We start from the raw sequence: 19,509 nt of genomic DNA, 5'->3' as shown, positions 1-19,509 counted from the left end.
CTGCACACAACCTGAACTCTTGACTAAAAGATATCAGTTATTTATTTCAACTTCATTTTATGTTGTGAATCAGAGGATTGTTGATCTGAACTTCTCTCTCTGAATCAAGGTTGTCTGCTCTTTAGCTAATCTGAAAGAAAAACAACACTATATACATACATATATATATCACGTGACGATGTGCAATGGCTTGTATTATTGTGATATTCAGTTTAAATGCATCTCATTCTTTAGCTTTGGTTCCATGTTTGAAAACCTTGAGTTTGTACATGTATTCTTATTTACCTGTCTTTGCTATAAATGATTGTTTAGATTGTTTGTAACACATGTTGTTAAGCACTTTAAATGGGCAACTTTTCTGAATTTGAACATGCCGTCCTATACCAAATTCTTCCATTTCAATACGAGGATCTTTATGTTTCATGGAGCACATTATTACGAGCACTTACGTCTACAGCTGTTCAGGTTTGATGTCTCACACTGAGGGATTTTCTCTGAACTAGTTCTTCACAAACACAGGAGCAGTTTCTAGATCTCATGTACAGTTTAAACTGAATATTTTAACACTAATTCAATCCTTTAGTTTTTCTGTTTTACTTTTTTTTATCATTTGATTTATCTCAGAGTTGTAACAGACAAAAACCAAAACGTTCCTCATCATCTGATGGTCTTTTTATAAAACAAAAAGTAGACATACTGAAATATTACACAAATCATAAAGCTGCATTTTCTTCTTTCATTCATTTTTTGGATTCGGTTTGTAAAAAGAAAACACAAAGAGCAGCTTTCAAATCAAAATAAATCATGTTTTCTGACACAATCCATCCTTGAGTTTCCCATTTATGTATGTACCCATGTCAATATTAATAAAGTGAGAAAGCCTCTTTCTGCTTTCGAGACTCATCTTTCTGTCTCTGGTGTGAGTCTGCCCTCTGCTGGTCCCTGAACGGAATAACTCCTCATCGCATGGCTCATATTTCCTCTTATTGTATTTGAGTCTAACATGATCTCTTTCATTAGGCGGCCACATCAGCGTATGACATGTCCAGTCCACTTATAATGTTTGACGTGGAGTCAGGGGAGCGGCCTGATCTAATAGTGAAATCTAATTCTTCTGATGGGACGGCTAATAGATATTGATTACATGGCTCTCGCTCCCTGGATGCTTCATACTGAGACAGATACTCACATAATGTCACTGACACACAATGAATGGTAATTTTCTCTGAGCGTAATTGCCCTCCATGGCAAAGCCGGTTCCCTTTGAATACTAACAAGGTCTGAACACAGCTGAGGGAGTGATCAGCTGATTTACTGTGTTTTTATTTGGCGCTTTAACATCAAGAAAAACTGGGTTACAGCTGAAATGTGGCGACAAGCATGGCTGGATTATGTGACAATGGGGCTCAGGGCACCATCATGGATAAAATCCCCTTCTGTTTGAGTAAAAAGGACCCAAACATTCAAAAAACACCATAAATGTCAACATCAACTAAGGCTGCAGGGTGTTTTACCTGATGTTTGACCTTGTTGAGAATTGAGTTACATCTTTGCCTGCAAAAAAAAGACACAGAATAACTTAAATGCAAAAGTATAAACCACAAAAGTGACAAAAAAGCCAGATAAACACAAAAAAAAAAACTGCAAGGAGGTTCAAAACAACACTAAAAGGAACTACAATTCACAGAGAAGCAAACTGATCAGAGGCTCATACAACAATGAGAAGAGGACAAAAAAAACAATGACAAAAACACACGACAGTGAAGAAAGGAGCAAAATGACCACTAGAGACAAAGTGACTTCACAAAGAGACAATAAATGAAGCCAAAATGAACAATTATCTCAAATAAATAAAGCCTGGTGACTAGTTTCTATAGTCAGCTTTGAATGTTTTCTACCTTTTCCATCTCTCTGTAGTTGTTTTATGGCTCTTGGTGATGCTTTTTGCTGAAGCCTCGGCCTGCATGTCAGAGTATCCAGAAATCAGTCCATGAGGACAAGTGGAGATAATGTTTCCGTTAACAAGGTGATTTCAAATTTTTCAGAATTTCAGAATTCCCTAAATCAGAATTCCCTAAACATGAACTGAAAACTGATGAGAGTATAATTCAAGGTCATTTCATCCTTATTTACAATTTAACCCTTAAAGACCTAGACCATCTTTGGGGGCTCCAGACTGTCCTGAATTTACTTTGAATATGCTGAATGGGACAAATGTGGTATCAATGGAAAGCGGAGAATGTCCGATGTAACTTAGTTTTTTAAAGCTTGTTGATAGGATTAGTGGTTCAAAAGTTATCAAACATTTAAGAACAAGTTGCCGCTGCCAGCTGTCTAGGTCTTTGAGGGTTAAAGTTGGATTCAAGGCATGCTCCTTTGTACATAGATATGATGTGTTGGTCAATCACTAAATATATGTGTGTTGGGTGTTTAAGGTTGTGCTAATTGAGCATCAGTGTTTTAGAAAAATCTAAATTTGTCCACTTTCATTGTGTTTTTTATACTTTTGATAGTCAATAGACATTGTGGTAAAAGCGGGGGTCACTTATTGGCAGTATTAGATGTGTGTGTGACTTTTTGTATCAGTGTAGTGAAACACCTTCTTCATATGTTGAAGCTGCTGGAGTAACATGATGTCTTGATGTCAGATAATCTGAAGTTATTTGTTTTACTATAATGTTGCTGATGTACTTGAATGCATCACAGTGAATCTGGTTTTAAAAAATGGTCACATTTTTCAAATGTAGAGCTTGAACTTGAATACTGAGGGATTAATATTGATTCATTTAAGAAAGAGTGCAGAGTTGTGCACGTTCTACACTTTTCAAAGCTGTGTGCAATGAAGGAAACTTTGGCAACACTTAACAATGAGGGCACATATTTTATACTTAATTAATGCTTACATAATGCATGAATCATCACTATTTAATGCCTGTGTTCACGTAGGATGTACCAGTTATTCTTGTTGCTCAACATTAATTAATGATGAAGTCACGATGACTTTATTCAACGAGTTCACCTTTATCATCAGTGAAGGAACCTTAATTCATGCTTACTTCATGCAGTAGCTGGTGTGGACCACTTTAGCTGGACATACAGGTTCATTCTATAACCATGCGTATGTTTTGCTTCTCTGGTTAAATATGTAGCTTCATAATTCTGTGATTATTTAAAAAGCAGAATTAGAACAATTTCAGAATATTAGCTATTTTTGAAAGTTGTAATGGAAGGAGTGTAATGTTTTTATATTCATCCATATTATTAATAATTACTATGAATATTTAGTACTTTCCTTTCATTGCTATTAAAACATAAAAAGCAGCTAATATTTGTTTCATATTTATATTAGCAAAAAATGTTATAGAAATTTGAAGTTTTTATATCTAATTAGAGGAGCAGTGTATATACAGTATGTGGTCATAAAATAAACCCCTATGTCCAGCTTATGTGGTTGTGTAAGGAGTTACAGTGAATTAACAAACTTTAACTGAAGATATATTAAAGTTAATGTCATTGAATAAGTCACAGTCATGTCACCATTAGTTAATGTTGAGCAGCAGGATACATAATGATGCATACATTGATTCATGCATTAGATAATTATGACTCGTGCAATTCTTAGACATGAGCTTAGTATAAGGTTTGTACCCTCATTGTAAAACTCAACTTTAAGAGTTGTAGAAAATGAAATGCACAGGTGAATTGCATGTTCTTTAAATGTATATATAAGAACTGCCCTCTTGTTTCCTTTTCACTGGAAGAAGACATCATTTATCCAAATGTCTGTTCCCTATTATATGTGTCTTTTCATTCTAAAGAGACATAACGGCATCCAAGGAAATCAAACACATGATCTTACATATCCTGTGCTGTAACAGCGTATTTTGATTACTCACTCTCAGTTTTGCTGTCCATAGAACAGATTTAACTTTTTGTCCACGATGTAAGAAATAGTTTTGTGCTTCACAGTCCGAGCACACAGTGACCATGTCCGGACAGTACGCAGCTCTGTCCCTGTCCTGAGTCCACAGTGCGATAAACACAGGCAAACCTTAAACCCACACACTGGCTGTTACACCAAAAACTTGGTTTGTTTTTAAGTCATTTTGGGCCATTTTCTGCCTTCATTTATAGAACAGCTATGGAGAGACAGGAAGGTGTGGAGTGGAGAGAGGGGGATGACATGCAGCAAAGGTCGTGACCGGGGTGATGAGGATTACAGCCTCTGCAGATGGGCGCACCCTGAAACCGCTTGATCAACCAGCGCCCCTGATACCAAACATTTTAAAGAAGAATCATGTTTTATCATGACACATTGTCTGTCAGTATTTACAGTCGGCTTCATTCTTACCTGTATAAACACGTGTGGTCAGAGGACACCTGTTCCATCTCTGTCCATCAACAATACAGCAGATGGCAGAGAAACAGAAAGAGTGAATAAAACCTTTAAACCTCTGATTGTGTCTGAACGAAACAAGCTGCATAAATACTCTGTCAATAGATTCTTTGTATGAATATGGTGTCGTATATGAACCCTGAGGGCAGAGATATCCTCTGGTTTAATGGACACAGCCTGGTGTGTTTTGTTCACTATAAAACCATTACACTGAGCAGAGATGTGGAGGCTGAGGGTCAAACAGTTCAGGCTGAGGAGGATCAGAGACTTCACTTCATGTTGTTTAGGAGTCAGCTTCATTAGAAGTGATGGGGCGCCACCTACTGGTCTTGTAAGCACGTAGCCTGGCTCTGTGTTCATCTTGTGACTCTTCACCTTTCAGATCATATTCTCTGACTGTACTCAGAAATAGTCATATAGAAAATACAAAACCATCAAAACACATAAAAGAAAAACATGATTTATATCTCCAAGTGATGAATATTGTGATTTTTTCAGGTTAATGATTGCTCCAACACATCCCATCACTGCTGTTTCTCTAAAACTAAAGCCTTTAAACTTTTGTTGTTTTCAAATGTTACTATATTTTATTTGTTTTTCACTTTCAACATTCATTTCAGTCCATTCCCGATTATAATCTTGTAAACAAACTCTTCATCCACATGTTTGTGTCTGTCAATGTAAATACAAAGTCTACAGTGTTGAGTGTTGTATTTATGACAGTGGCAACTTTTTGAAATCTTATTTTGAAACCTTTAGTTTACAATTAACAGTCACATAACCCTGTTTAGCCATGAAAGACCTTTAAGGTGGTATCATTACGTATTTACAATAAACAATAAAACACAAATAATTTAGAACATTTATTTTCATATCTCTGCTTATTCTGCCCACAGTCTGTTCATTTGTTTTGTTTTGTTTTTTTAGTATAGGGAGTTTTAAATGCATCAGACTGATCACAGAACAACACTAATTCTTCTCAAACAAAACTCAGATGATGACTTTATATTTGGATTCAGTTGTATTTTTGTGGCTTAGTATGTTTGAGACACTATGACCATGAACGCAACTTTGAACTAGCGACAACAATTCTGTTTCTCATCTTCTTATTTATTTTGAGAATTGAGGTTAGTGGGTGATTCTCACCCTAAATACAAATATAGAAGTAAAAGTATGAAGCAGAACAGGTCCAAAAAAGATTATTTCCCCAAATACAAAAATAAAAGACTTATTCACTTTGCTCTAACTTGATTTAGCCATGCAGATAGTTTTATTTGTTTCATTTATCCAGGGGTCCAGATTAATTGCTCTGTGTATTTTCTGCCTTCAACTTGATTTGATGGAGGTCGATTTAAATTTTGTTCATGAAGTTTAAAAAACTCAAAAGGTGCATAAAGTTTAATAGCACTGACTTTATGATCCAAATCAAACAGTGTCAGATGTTTTCATTAAAACTGTTTCCCCACTGAAGTTACTTAGAGTAAAACATTTCTAGGGAGAAAATTTGCAGTTACTTTTTAAATTTAAAGTTTTCTTTCTTTAAATAGCCGAAAAGCGATTCAGTATAGGTTTAAGCTGAAGGTTGGCGAGGGCATCTATAAACCAAGCATGCAAACAATGAATAACACAGATCAAACACATTCCCTTCATTACTGGTAGAGGTAGGGGTACATACCCTTAACACTTATATCCCTTAAATTCTCTGTTATATCCCCGGTCTGGATCTGACTTATTGAAATTCAGTTCAAAGATTTCAGTTCACACACACACACACACACACACACGCACACGCACGCACACGCACACGCACACGCATGCATGCACGCACACACAAACACACACACATACACACAGCACAGTCACTGTTACAGTGAAGGTCCTGAATGATATCAGTGATGACTCCTAAAATACTGTTTCGCTTTTCTCAGTTTTATCTAAAGCCATCAACACTGTTGATCATTTCATTCTTGTCTTCCAAAACTGTCTAATGGTTTGAAGAATACTTGAGGTGTAGAAAGCGTTTTATCCAAGTTGATGGTCTGTATTTTCTAGTATAAAATGATGTCATGCAAAGTTTTTAAAGACAAAACTTATTTTGAGCTGCTGTTGTTTGTAAAAGATATTCTGTATCTGAATGAGAATCTTCCTTGTAAAACAAAGGTTAGATATTGGAGTCCATTTTACATCAGGAGTGCCTGGAGCTCAGTGGTAGAGTCAGTCGTCTTTCAGTTTGACCCGTCCACATGCTGAGGTGACCTTGGGAAGACACTTAACCCCAAACTGGCCCAGTGGCTGTGCCAGCAGTGTGTGAATGGGATTAGATGGGTACTTTACATAGCACCATCTGTCATCAGTGTATGAATGTGGCATTGATAGGTGAAGACTGAAGAGAGCACAACTGTATACCGTGATAACAATCCATTTCCCATTTACTGTTTATTTTCTTCACAGCAGTGTGTCAGAAATCTTCTGGCTGTGCAGGCAGAACTGTTTTTTAATTATCAATAGATGTTTACAGGTCGGATGGAAGAATTAATAGTTCTTGTATTGTTGATTTAACTCAAACATTAAAGAGATCTAGATCCTGACGTGTCTTAAGTTGGGCACTACAAGCCTTTAGCTGGCACAGGTACCCATGGGCTGAGGGTGTTCAGGTGCGGCACTGGTGGCACAATTTTGAATAGAAAGAAGAGGTTTTTTTTGTTTCAGACTGAGCTGAGATAACACTGTTTGGTCAGCGTAGTTACAGTCTGAGATTAAATGCATCATTGGGTACTAATGCTGGGCTTTTTTCATTTAACACATTGGAACAGAAACACTTTAATACTCATGAGAGAGATGAAAATGACTTCTAAACCGTCACTTTGTTGAGTGCAGAGAATTAGGATGAAGAAAAATAAATGTGAAGGTCTGTCGTAGACGCTGAGAAAAGTTGTTTGAAGAAACGTAAGTGCAGTTTTATCAGTACTTATATCATTATAACTGAACTTCTTAAATTAAACTGTCCCTGACTATCACTGCTGATGAAGATGATGGAAGTGGTGATGATTATTTGTTGTTAATGATTAACATGGTGGTTGTATTAAGGAGAGTGGACATTTTTTGTTAAAGACTCTAAAACATACCTAGTTCAGTCACATTGATGTGGACACAGTTACGGTGCTGCATTCTCTCCTTTATATGTACAACATTGCCCTGTGTCTGCCTTTTGCCCTTCCTGTTATTTATCCGATGTGTTTAGTGGCACTCAGCGTTTCCCCTAGGGAGCTTATGAAATGTTTCCTCTCATAAAGTATGGCATCGTCACTCTTTTATTGGCTACATTTCAACAAGTTCAGACTAAGAATCAGTTTTTGTTTTTGCCAAGAAGGTCCCCCTCACACACAAACAGTACAGAAAAATGGGAATTTGCCCTGGTTTAACCATGACCGCAGTAAGTAAAATATGACAGAGATTAAAGTGCAAGAACTCAGAGTCAGGATGCAATGGTCATTTTACTATTTTAGACTAGAGTTAAGAAAGCCTAGATTAGTGTATGAACAAACAGAGTAAAAACACAAAACTGAATCATTTGTTCTCAAATTAAATGTAGACCCATTCATGTATTCTTTGAACATAACTGCATGGTTGCTATTTGTTTGCAGATGCCTATTATCTAAATGAGTTGAGCACAAACATTCCCCACAAATGATCTTCAGAAGTTGTATTTTGATAAAAATGTGAAGTCAAGCTCTGCTTATTTTATTTTTAAGTATTTTATTTATAACCATGCCTTTTATAATTTTACCATTACTGTTGTTTTCTGTCTCTCTAATTATTTTGTGAAGATCTTTGGGCTGCATGTTTATATGTATGAAAGGTGCTATATAAATAAAGTTGAGTTGAGTTGAGTTACTTTTCACTGCTTTCTATTGCACTCTGAGATCCTTATCAGTGGATGCTGTTAGTTCAGCATAGTGATATCTTAGATCAAACTTAAACCATCATGCCAGAAATGTCTGTCTATGTATAAATAAGATTCTAAGTAAACCTTAAATTTACTTTAATGACATTTCTGTTTCTTTTGAGGGCTTTGTTTTTACAAAAAAATGAAAAAAAAGTGTACCAGCATCAAAACTACTTTCCCCCAAATATATTAACAAAACTCAACAACATTACTTTAATCTTTTTTCCAAGATTTGTTTTTTATTGGCAAAAAACGCAAACTTTATAATACAGGTCCATTATTTCAAACATCTCTTCATGTTTTAAACATAGTCATATGTATGCAAATATATACATATACAAAAAAGAATAATACATAAATAATACTAATAATAATAATGATATATACATCCATCCATCCATCCACCCACCCACCCACCCATCACACAGACACCCACCCATCACACAGACACCCACCCATCACACACACACACACACACACACACACACACACACACACACACACACACACACACACACACACACACACACACACACACACACGCACGCATACACGCATACACGCATACATACACAAATGCATACACACATAAAAATGAAATTGATATAAAAGATAATAATATTATGTAAAACAGTTGTGTTGATGTAGCCTACTTCTAATAAGTAAGCAGGTAAATAGCTGAATAAAGCAACAAATATAACAATGATAATTAAATTAAGAGTAACAATAGTAATACAAATAAGTAAACAAACGTTTATTCAAAGTAATGATTAAAGAATCATGAAGAGAAAGTAAAAATATGTATATATTTATGTACTTAACACACATCTAGTTTGAGTTTTAATTATTTAATGAATGAGTCAACTGCAATCAAGTGAAGAAATACAATAAAATAAGACGCTGCTTTAACACCCCCTTCCCCCACCCATTTCCCAACCTCTACATTACTTTAATCTTAACACAATAGTTACATGTGTATATAAAATATCCTTCAATTTTATCCTACAATTTCATTTTTTCACCTTCTACCGCCTTTTTCCTATTTATCTTACGTGCTCCTGAACGCACCCTCGTCGCTCGAGTGCGCGTTCACGCAGCGGTCTGCTCGTCCCAGTCACGTGACAACACTTCACCACGCCTGCGCAAACAAATACAAGATGGCGGAGAGTGCGGAACTGAAGGTAAGGCGCAGCCTGAAATCATTATAAATGTACTCGGTTACCGACCGTTTGATTGTCAGTTCTCACACTGTGTCAGGTCTTTAAGCCTCGCTGGGCTGAGAGGTTGTCAGATTTGTTGTTTTTTGCGCAAACACAACAGGAACTTTATTCAATCCGCGGGCGCCAAAGCTGCGCGAGCATGTTTATGTTGATATTGAGACGCGCTGGTTTGTGTGAACGGACCGTTTTCACCAGCACACCTCTGGCAGGGTTTTACAGTCTTTTCTCCGTCTGTTTTAATGTGACAGCTCTCCTGGGGTCTTGAATTGTTCTTCTCTGAGAGTTGTTGGCTGAAAATTATAATGAAATAAAAAACGTTAGCTCAGGAGCGTCTGTCTCGCCGTCTGTCAGACAGTTTGAAGATGACAGCGGCATCACCGAGCTGTCTTATCTCTCAAACACGACTTTTCCTCTCATATTTGTGTATACGAAGTTAATATCAGAGCCTTACAATGTGCCCCTGCAGAGTGTGAGTGTGTCTGCAGCTGGAGTAACGTTACCTGGCCTCTTCATTAACACCTGGGACTCACTTTACCTGTTGATACATGCAGAATAAAACACGCCTCACATAACGGTGCTCCGTCTGCGAGATGGTTATCTCTCTTGATATTCATCACAGATTTATTTTGTCCTCACACTTTTTTGTATCTAAACTGAACGGTTGCATGAATTGAACTTAGTAGAGCAGAGTTGTTTTATATTATGCAGTTATTGATCCGAGTCTTGGTCTATTTTTAGACCTGTCCCCCGGTGTGTTTGTGTCTGTGGATCTATACATGCTCCTTTGTGCCAGCTGCTGCTCAGCCCCTGCACTCTCTGTAATGAACAGGTTTTAGCTGCACACTCTGCCTCTTTGAAAAGCCAGATGTGGTCCTGGTGCAGATCAGAGCGGTGCCTGTGTGTTGCAGGCTTCCCTCGTATTAATGAAATACAGATACAGCTTCTCAAACCTCCACGGCTGCTTGATTGTTCTATTTTATTTGATTAATATTTCAATTTTTGTTAGCTTAATTCTCGGGGGAAGGGCTGCAAATGTCGATTATTTTTCGGTTTGATGTTACATTAATTAAATCCTTAATCAATCAATCAGACTTTATTTATAAAGCGCTTTTCATCCAATGACATTGTAACATAAAGTGCTGTACATAAAAACAACTTAAAATAGAATAAATTAAGAAAAAGATCCCACCTCCAGCCCAGACCCCAAACCCATCCCACAATCCTAAGGTTAAGAACACAATATATCTAACAATAGTAATAAAAACAATAAAAATAAAAGAAAAAAATGAAAAAGAAAAAAAAAGTTGCTGAACGAACTGAGGAAACACACTCATGATATCTTAATTAGGAAACACTGAAGGTAAAATAAGATGTCAAAACTCAACACAGAAAATTAGAATCACCAAAATAAAATACATTTCTAAGATAATAAAACACTGAAATATTAAACCCTTAAAAGAAAACAAGATGCTATACTTAAAATAAATTAAATAAATAAGTATATAAATAAATACAATAGAATAAAAGTGACTACAATTTGAACTAGATAATAAATAAATGAATGAATAAATAAATAAAACTGTTTTAAGAATGAAACTCAGTTAAAAGTGAGACTAAAAAGGTAGGTCTTAAGTCTGATTTTAGAAATGTTTATGCTCTGTGCAGCCATTGAAAAAGGAAGCCAATTTCTTATTGGTCGGTGGATTGAAAAACTTTAGTTTCTTTCTTTCCTTCGTGGCATATTTGACCGTAGAGTAAATAAAATAGGCAAAATACTCTTTTATTTTTCTGTATTATTTTTAGAGGTTCATTGATTGAGTATAGTGGAGTCCAGAGATGAGGATGGCTTTGACTGTTCTTATTGTGGACGCTGCTTTTGTGAAAATGAAAAATGGTTGAGATTTTTTCTGCACAACCATAAATGAAGCTGTTTATGCTACTCTGCTCTTAGGCTGTTGACCTCACACACAGCTGTACATTAAGAAACCACTGATGATACTTCACACGCTCAGACAAGGAAGCTTCTATAAATACAGAGGAAGTTACATTTTTCACTGCATCATGCAGCCGTCAGTACTGCAGGGTCTGAAAAACTGACCCTAGGACTTTGTTGAGCTCGGGCTGAGATTTCATGGTGATTGATTTGTATTTTCTAATGGCACTTACAGGATGAATGACCTTTAAAGTGGTCAGATCTCTGTGTGCATGCCATTAAAAAACTGCATTTGAATGGTGAACCTTTAAAGTGTTGTGGTTTGAACATAACATGAGAAGCGATTGGTGAAAGGAGGTAATAGATTACAAGACATTTCTCTTGGGGTAAGCTCAGGAAAGTCTGTTAGATATCAGTGTCAGGAGTGCTTCTTTGGCACTTTTGGTCCTCATTAAAAAGGAAGACAAAGCCAGCGCTGGTTTGTCTCTGATACCCCTTTTCGACTGAGGCAGTTTCAGGGCCGGTTCGGAGCCGGCGCTCAATTGAGAACTGGTGTTTCGTGTTTGGACTGAGAGTGAACCGGCTCCTGGCCGGGAAAACCGTTTCAAGAGCGGCTCCAAATGTTTGCTGGTCTAGAAACGCGAACTGCTTATGGCAGGGGCGAGGTTGCCGTGATCAAAAACACATGCCAAACGTGTTTCCACCATTGTCCTGCAGCGAAAAAATAAAAGAGATTAAGCGATTCCAAAGCAGTGGTCAGCCGAGGAGACAAGCTGCCGTTGTCTGCCATCGTTGTTGTGAGGGAAAGTTTGCGCTAGCACTGCTAGGAAAAGCGGTCACTTAAATCTGACGTCATGACGTTTCTCTTCCACGGGCTCGAGTGGGCAGAAAAACAAACGGGTGCCGTATTGGTTCGCGAGTTCAACCATCTCCGAACCAGCGCAAGCACCGGCCCGGAAATACAACCCGGTTCACGTTGGTCGAAAAGAGGTATGACAGAACCTTCTGTCTGAAATGAAATCATAGCTAAAGTTGTGTATTGTTAACTTGCTGTAACTTGCTGTAGTTGTCATGACAGTTGTTAAACACTGATGCATTAAGTTAAACAGGATATCTTAGTTAATGTGCAGAAACAGATTGAAGTTATTGTGGAGTCATTTTTGGGTTGAAAGATAGTTTCAAAACCTGGGCAAACTTCAGATCTGATTTGATTCAGAAGTGATGAGGATCACTGATCATCTGTTTCACTTGGCTTAACATTTTCCCCTCTTGTTTAATTATATTAACTTTCAGCACCACACAGGCGTATTTGCTGAACCTCTGCTCGGGTGTGAGAGCTACATGAGAGAGACAGCAGTCCCGTGTGAAACGCTGGTTTAGAGTTTTCATGGCTCGGGGATTTAATGAGTCAACAGCAAACAATGTTTTTTCTCAGTTGTAGGTGGAAATATGTCCGCCCTGAGCTGATACAACTCCTCATCAGAGAGCTGCTCTTTTAGAACTAAACAAAACAAAACAAAGGAGAAGTTGCTCACAATTGGAGCCATACGTCTTTTACAGCTCCAGTAGGACGGGTTGTCTGTTGTCTGGTGATTATTTTTATTTAAATTTGTCTTCCACATCACAGCAGAGACCAAAGCCTCAGTCTATTAATGCACAACTATTTACTCTCAAACCACTTGATTTTCCTTCCTGTCCATCACAGCTATGAGAACATTTAATGATGTTTCAAAGTTGACCTAACACAATATCAAAATTTCATACAACAGACATGCTTGCATAATTCACTGTGTAGTAAGAAGATCCTGTTAATCATTGAAAATGCTTTGAGTCGCATTTAAACAAACTGCAGTCACTTGAGCTTATACTTTATAACAAACCAAATGTACTTCCCATGTTGGACACATTGTTCTCTACTGTGAAGTATTATCATGACTCATCATCAATTCATTAGTTCCACGTTTCATTGTAGTACATTGTGCCAAGAGGCCAAGAGTATGTTGTGGATGTTCATGTGAGAAAAGATGTTTCAAAGACTCATTTCTTACTCTTTTAAACAGAAACTTAAATTCTGACTGTCTGATCTGAAGGTAAGAAAACACTCAGAAGACAGTCAAAGTTGAACCCTTTTTTTTTTTTACATAGCTTTACATGGGATCATAGAGTCTGCAGGTAAACAGTGTCAAATTGGTTTACCAAGTGTGGCCAAATTTAGCAGAGCTAGCACCCCCAGCCTTCGGTCCTCCTTGCCTGTTAACATCAGCATGCCTGTGCTGGTTTACATGGTGATGGTGGTTTTCTGTTGTATTTAAGTCGCAGACTGCAAGTGTACAGGCCTCAGGAAGTGGTACACAGAAGGTAAAGTGAGGGTGCTGGACTCAGCTCAGCAGATAGAGTCGCTATGAAATACAAACGCAGGTCGAAGTGAACTGAGTCTGAAATTCTCAAAATAACTTTGTTTATTCATGTAACATTGTGAGTTCTTAATACTGTCAGGTTTTTTCTTTTTGAAAATGTACAATTCTGCAGAAAAAAATGGCAACATGTGGAGGCAGATGTCTAACATGAGTCTGGTTCTGCTGGAGGTTTCTGCCTGTTAAAGGAAGTTGTAACTTGCAGCAAAGTGCTCTGCTCATGGTGGATCAAGATGAGATCAGACTGGATCTCATCCTGTCTTGATGTTGGGTCTTTGTTAGTAATTTAACATAGAGTACGGTACAATCAGTCTCTCATTGGAAGACTCGTAATCTTAATATCTTCGAAATTGTTGTGTTAGAAAAAAGTTCACCCCCCTACAGTGTGGTGCGATCGAGAAATGAGCTATCCAGACTGCACTCGTCTTTTGTACCAGGCTGTAAACATGTTTATTTCTGCTGTAGAGATCAGCTTTTTTGAATTGGTGTGTATGTGGTTTCCCGTACTTCCAGAGCCAGCCTCAAGCGGATCCTCAATGAACTGCAGTTTTTAACACTTCCGCATTGGATTCATATTAGACTGGAGGTTGCCGCTTGGTGCCGCTTGGTGCACACTCAATATCTTTGGAGAGATATTATTTAATTTATTTGTGTAGACATTTTTACTGTTAAAAGAAGGTAAAGAAGGTCAAATGTACCCATTATAATACAGTTCACTAGCTGATTTACATTTTTTAGTATAACTTTGACAATTTGTATGGATTATGTTTAGCCACAAAAATCCTTTTTTATAGTGTTGATTTAAGATATTGATGATGATGATTTTGTTGTTTGATGATGATCAAAATGACCTGAGATATGCTTCTGTGTCTGTCAGCATCCATGTCTGAAGAGACTTGAAGCTTTTTCTTGTCACGTCCTGTCGTTGTCTTCCGGCAGTAGAAAAGCATTTGCTAAACGAGATTGTAAAGTTATAAAATCATAACATTGGATGCACTGACACTACTGATGCAACAAAAAAGACACTCTAAAAACACTTTTTCATGTTGTGATTCCACAGTTATTATTATTTCTCCTGCTGTCTTGTTGTTTTTGTGAATATCCTCATTAGAGCATCATCAAAAATGACCCGGTGTCAATGCTACTTGTTGGCATTCTGCTGCTCCTTCACACCTGAGAATGAAATGTGTGTTATTTTAATGAATGAATCTGTTACTCCTTTTCATATATCAACCAAGGGCTGTTCTGTCTAGGGTTGCAAATGCGTGGGAAATTTCCAGTAAATTTCCATGGGAAGTTAAGCTGGGGAATTTTGGAAATATTACAAACTGGAAACTTTCCATGGGAATTTATGCAAATGCATGCAAATTAACTGTGAATTGAGGGTAATTTAATGGAAAGGTATCATATCCAAGCATAAATATTTGTTTGGTTATAAGCAGACATCCATCCAAAATAATACAATTAAAACCGATTTATTTGTTAGTAGAACTTTATCAAGTGTTATATATTTTATTGAACAATCAATTCTTTCATTGAAGAACAAAACATGAATGTTGAGTTAAATAAAATGTTAAATGAAAAGAGTTGCTCTCTCTCCAAAAAAGTCCCATTCAACATGCAAATAAAAGAAGCATCTTCCCTCAAGCTTCTCAAGCCTAGCCTCTGCAGGATTCTAGAAATCATCTGTGCATGTGATGGAGGAATGCACAGTGCATGTAGGGGGCGTGGTCTCAATAGCCCTGCAGTAAGCAGTGTTCTATGTGCATGTGATTGAAGAATAGCAAAGATATTCAACTGTACTTGCATGAAATCTGGTTGTTTTAGTCAGGATTATGCTAAAATATATTTTCCCCAACTATATTTAAGTTCCCTATTAAGAGCCAACCTTCAATTTAATCAATTCCTGGTTTATTCCTGTTTATTCCCATGGAAAGTTTCCAATTTTGAAAATTTCCGGAATGTTGCATCCTTAGTTCTGTCTCATGAAAGGAGGCAGATTCAGCTTATAAATCTGAAGCTGAAACCAGGGAGGGTTTGATATCTTTGTGGTGAATAGATGAATGAAAATGTTGTCAGCTAATCAGGTGTATCTCTTGAGACAGGAGAGATGGGCACTACCTGCTTTATTGAAAACAGCTGTGATTGAGGTTGTAGAGCATCAGATTTGCAGTGCTGGTGATCATTTTCCTGAATGAAATGATTGATCTGTCTGTTGTTTTATTTATTAGGCATCAACGAGTGAAGAATTCCCAAATTTCCACATCTGAGAGACTAATCATATTTGGTTAATCTTCTTGAGAAATATGAGGAAACGTGCAAAATGTTAGAATAGCCTTTTGGTAACTTGTTGTACATAGTCTAATTGATTATTCAGCCAACCCTTTATCTGTATGATACACTGGTTTGTACTGCAGAGCTGCACGTTTGGTTCATGTTGCCTCAGGCTGTATAATAGCAATCTGAGCACACATCTGTGATTCAGCCAAAAATCTGTGCGTGTGAAATCCTCTGATGTTGCCAGGCCTCCAAATGTGTCCTGTTGCATCGCATTTTGTTTCACAGGAGCTGCGAGCTGCCTTGGCTTCTTTGAACTGTCTTCTCTCTCTCTTCTGTGGAGCTGCTGCAGCAGCAACCTGGCAATACAAATAAGTGTCTGTGCGCTGGCGGCTTATAGGTGGAGACAGTCTATTTGTAGAGCCTGTGGCTAGGTTAATCCCTAATGATACAGGCCTTCGTCTCTGCTCCTCTACATCCTTTCAACACCTGCCTTTTTCTCTCATTGTCATCGTCATTATCGCTGCAGTTAATTATCAGTGGAGGGAGAATTAGACGCTCAGGTGGACATCAGCACTGTGAATGATAGCTGTTCTAATATGAAAGTGTGCTTAAAGCTTACATGCATTTGAAGGTAATTTGAGGGTGTTTTAGGCTCATATTAGGGGACAGATTTCACATCTCAAACTCACAGAAGAAGTGGAAATGCTGCAGCAAGATAAGTGGATAAGTTTATGGCAGTGAACAGAGATTGTATAAAGCTGATCCAGACGTTTCATGCCACATCTGTTACAGAGAAATCAGAGGTGTTAACCAGCTGGGACACACTTATAGATACATCATTGCCCCTTTCCTCTCTCTCAGCATGAACTGAAGTTTATAATAATGGTGCCGGATGAAGATACAAACATGCTTCTTCATATTTGCTCATGTTTGTTCAGCCTGGTGAAGCTGACATTTCAGCGCCTCTATTGTCCGATATTTGGCCCCGTGGGAGCGCATATTCTCTGCAGCCATCGACTTCAGCAAGGCTCCGGCAAGACGGCTCTTTTCTTAACTCCTGTGGTGATTTTGTTACATGGCCCTGTTGCCTTGGAAACATGTCACATTTGAGATCGACACTAGTAGGTAGCAGCTCTGGACCTCAATTGGATTGCCACCCTCCTGGCAAATTTTAAAAGATTGAGAATCAGAGAGAATCAGGAGCGATAAATGATAACGAATGTCTTGTGAAGAGTCATTCTGTTAATATATTTTGTGACCTGCTGCTGCAGTTTTCAGCAGTCTGGTGTCTCTGTCAAACCCTCGCCTTGAAGCTCTTAAATCTCTCTACCGCGGGCACGCAGCTTTCTGTGCTTGCAAGTTGAGTGTTACTGTCACTTTAGTTGTGACTCATAATTCACTTAAAACTTGCAGCAGTGTCACATTAGCTGTGTATTACATGCATCAAGATGAGCCCCTGTGTTAGGATACATCTTAAGTCTGAGTTTTATGTCCCTCCACCTCGGTGCAGGATGTTCTTTGTGACAGATCTGCACCACAGGTGACTCAAGTAGAAACAACAAGAGCTTGGGCTGCCTAACTGTCTCTGACAGATGAAGTAGACAACTTCCTGACTAGTTATGGTTAGTTGTATCATGCTGAGTGTGACTGGACATTAGTCTACTCACACATCCTTACATAGAGTATGTAAACAGTATAAGGTGAAGGCATCAGAAACACACAGGCTGAACGTGAATCAGACCGTGCATCAGATTCATTGCCTAGAAGGTTAAAAAAGTAAGAATTTGTTTTGATGCTTCAGCAAAAAAAACGATGAAGACAGAAGTGAAATAAAACAAGAAATCTATTCAACAGCAGTATGATATAAAATACAGTATGTACAGTATATGTATGAAAAAGGCGTACAGTTCTGCAGGGATGTGAAGATGATGGTGAGTGCAAACCACAAACAAATGAAAATCACGGGGCGCCGTTGGCCTAGCGGTTTAAATGCACACCCCATATTCAGCTATAGTCCTTGACGTGGTGGTCACCGGTTTGCCTCCCGGCTGTGACCATTTGCTGCATGTCTTCCCCCGCACTCTGCTCCCCACATTTCCTGTTTCTCTTCAGCTGTCCTGTCAAATAAAGACGAAAATGCCCCAAAATGTACATCCATTAGTTGTCCCTTTTTTTTCTTGATTTCTCCTTATTCATCACAGACGTCCACTTGGATGTAAGGACACACTAATGATAAATGGTTAAAAGTCTTGGTAGAGATTCTGATGGTACAACTACACTCTGAGTCTCTTTGGAACTCAATATGAGCTACATTTTATCCATGCGTTTCCCTTAAAAACAAAATAAGGAGTCAAAGGCTGAAGGACCTTTGTCTGCATGGTTTTTTCAGGCCACTATCAGTGCATTGCTTTCAGCTTGAGTTAATTTTCTACAGTTGGTTAGGACCTGCATAGAAAACTAGAGCCTGACTTCTAATAGCCTTTTAAAAACTCAATATTATAATCTTACATGAGAAAATCCTCTCTACAATATTTTCTTATTTATTTGATGTTTTAGTAAAAATGAGACACTGCCCAGCGTTTACTCCACACAGACGGGAGGAAGCGATGTAAAGCGATCACTGAGTGAAGCCCCTGAGAGGACTCCTTTTTCTCCAACAGACAACATGCCGCTTCGCTGATGTTTGTTTACATTTCACTGAAAGCTCAACTCTCTGCCACTGATTGTGAGTGAGGTTACAAAGTGCCGGGTTGTGTGAAATAATATATACCCACTGATCTTCCAAGAGTGAGAAGAGAAACACCCGGTGAAGGGAAGCCTTTATGATCTTATAATCAATAGTAATTAATGTTCACTCTGACCGCCCTCCTGTAAAGGAGCTTTGGAGCGACCTCTCTGGCTTAATGCAGCCCGACTCGTGTGGTTGTTTGGATTCTTTTAAATGTTTTTGATTCACAGTCATGTCCTCGTCCCTGCCACAGTTACTTTACATATTTTACAGAAAGCACTAAGTTGTGATGTGACTTGGCAGAGGCGAACATTAGGCAGCATTTCAGTTTTTCTTTTATTAGATGACAAGTGAAAATCATCAGACTGTTTCTTTACATTAACAGTAAGACAGTGTTGTTCACTTCCTTCCTTATCTTTGTTAAATGCCAAATCCTGACACCTGCAGCTGCAGACTTTCATCTCAGGTGATGAATTAATATCATTATTGTGACTTTCTGGAGGGGGGGTGACTGGTAGAGGTGTTTCTGTTGAGTCCTGAACATTCGACTTGAAAAAGTTCATGGCTAATAATAGAAGTGGGATGCCTTAGC

At 38.0% G+C, this 19,509-nt stretch overlaps 1 protein-coding gene across 1 annotated transcript in view; it reads left to right on the top strand.

Annotated features, from left to right (window-relative positions):
• The first annotated feature begins 9,435 nt into the window (after positions 1–9,435).
• LOC117810259 (E3 SUMO-protein ligase PIAS1-like) overlaps positions 9,436–19,509 on the top strand; it is a 77,428-nt gene continuing 67,354 nt past the window's right edge. Inside the window, exon 1 of the mRNA XM_034680000.1 lies at positions 9,436–9,523. Within this exon, the coding sequence (XP_034535891.1) occupies positions 9,500–9,523 (24 nt within the window). The 5' untranslated portion in view covers positions 9,436–9,499. The remainder of the gene's footprint in view (positions 9,524–19,509) is intronic.

Source organism: Notolabrus celidotus, chromosome 3 (assembly GCF_009762535.1).
Source record: "Notolabrus celidotus isolate fNotCel1 chromosome 3, fNotCel1.pri, whole genome shotgun sequence".
Classification (NCBI taxonomy): domain Eukaryota; kingdom Metazoa; phylum Chordata; class Actinopteri; order Labriformes; family Labridae; genus Notolabrus; species Notolabrus celidotus.
This window is presented reverse-complemented; position numbering and strand designations above follow the sequence as displayed.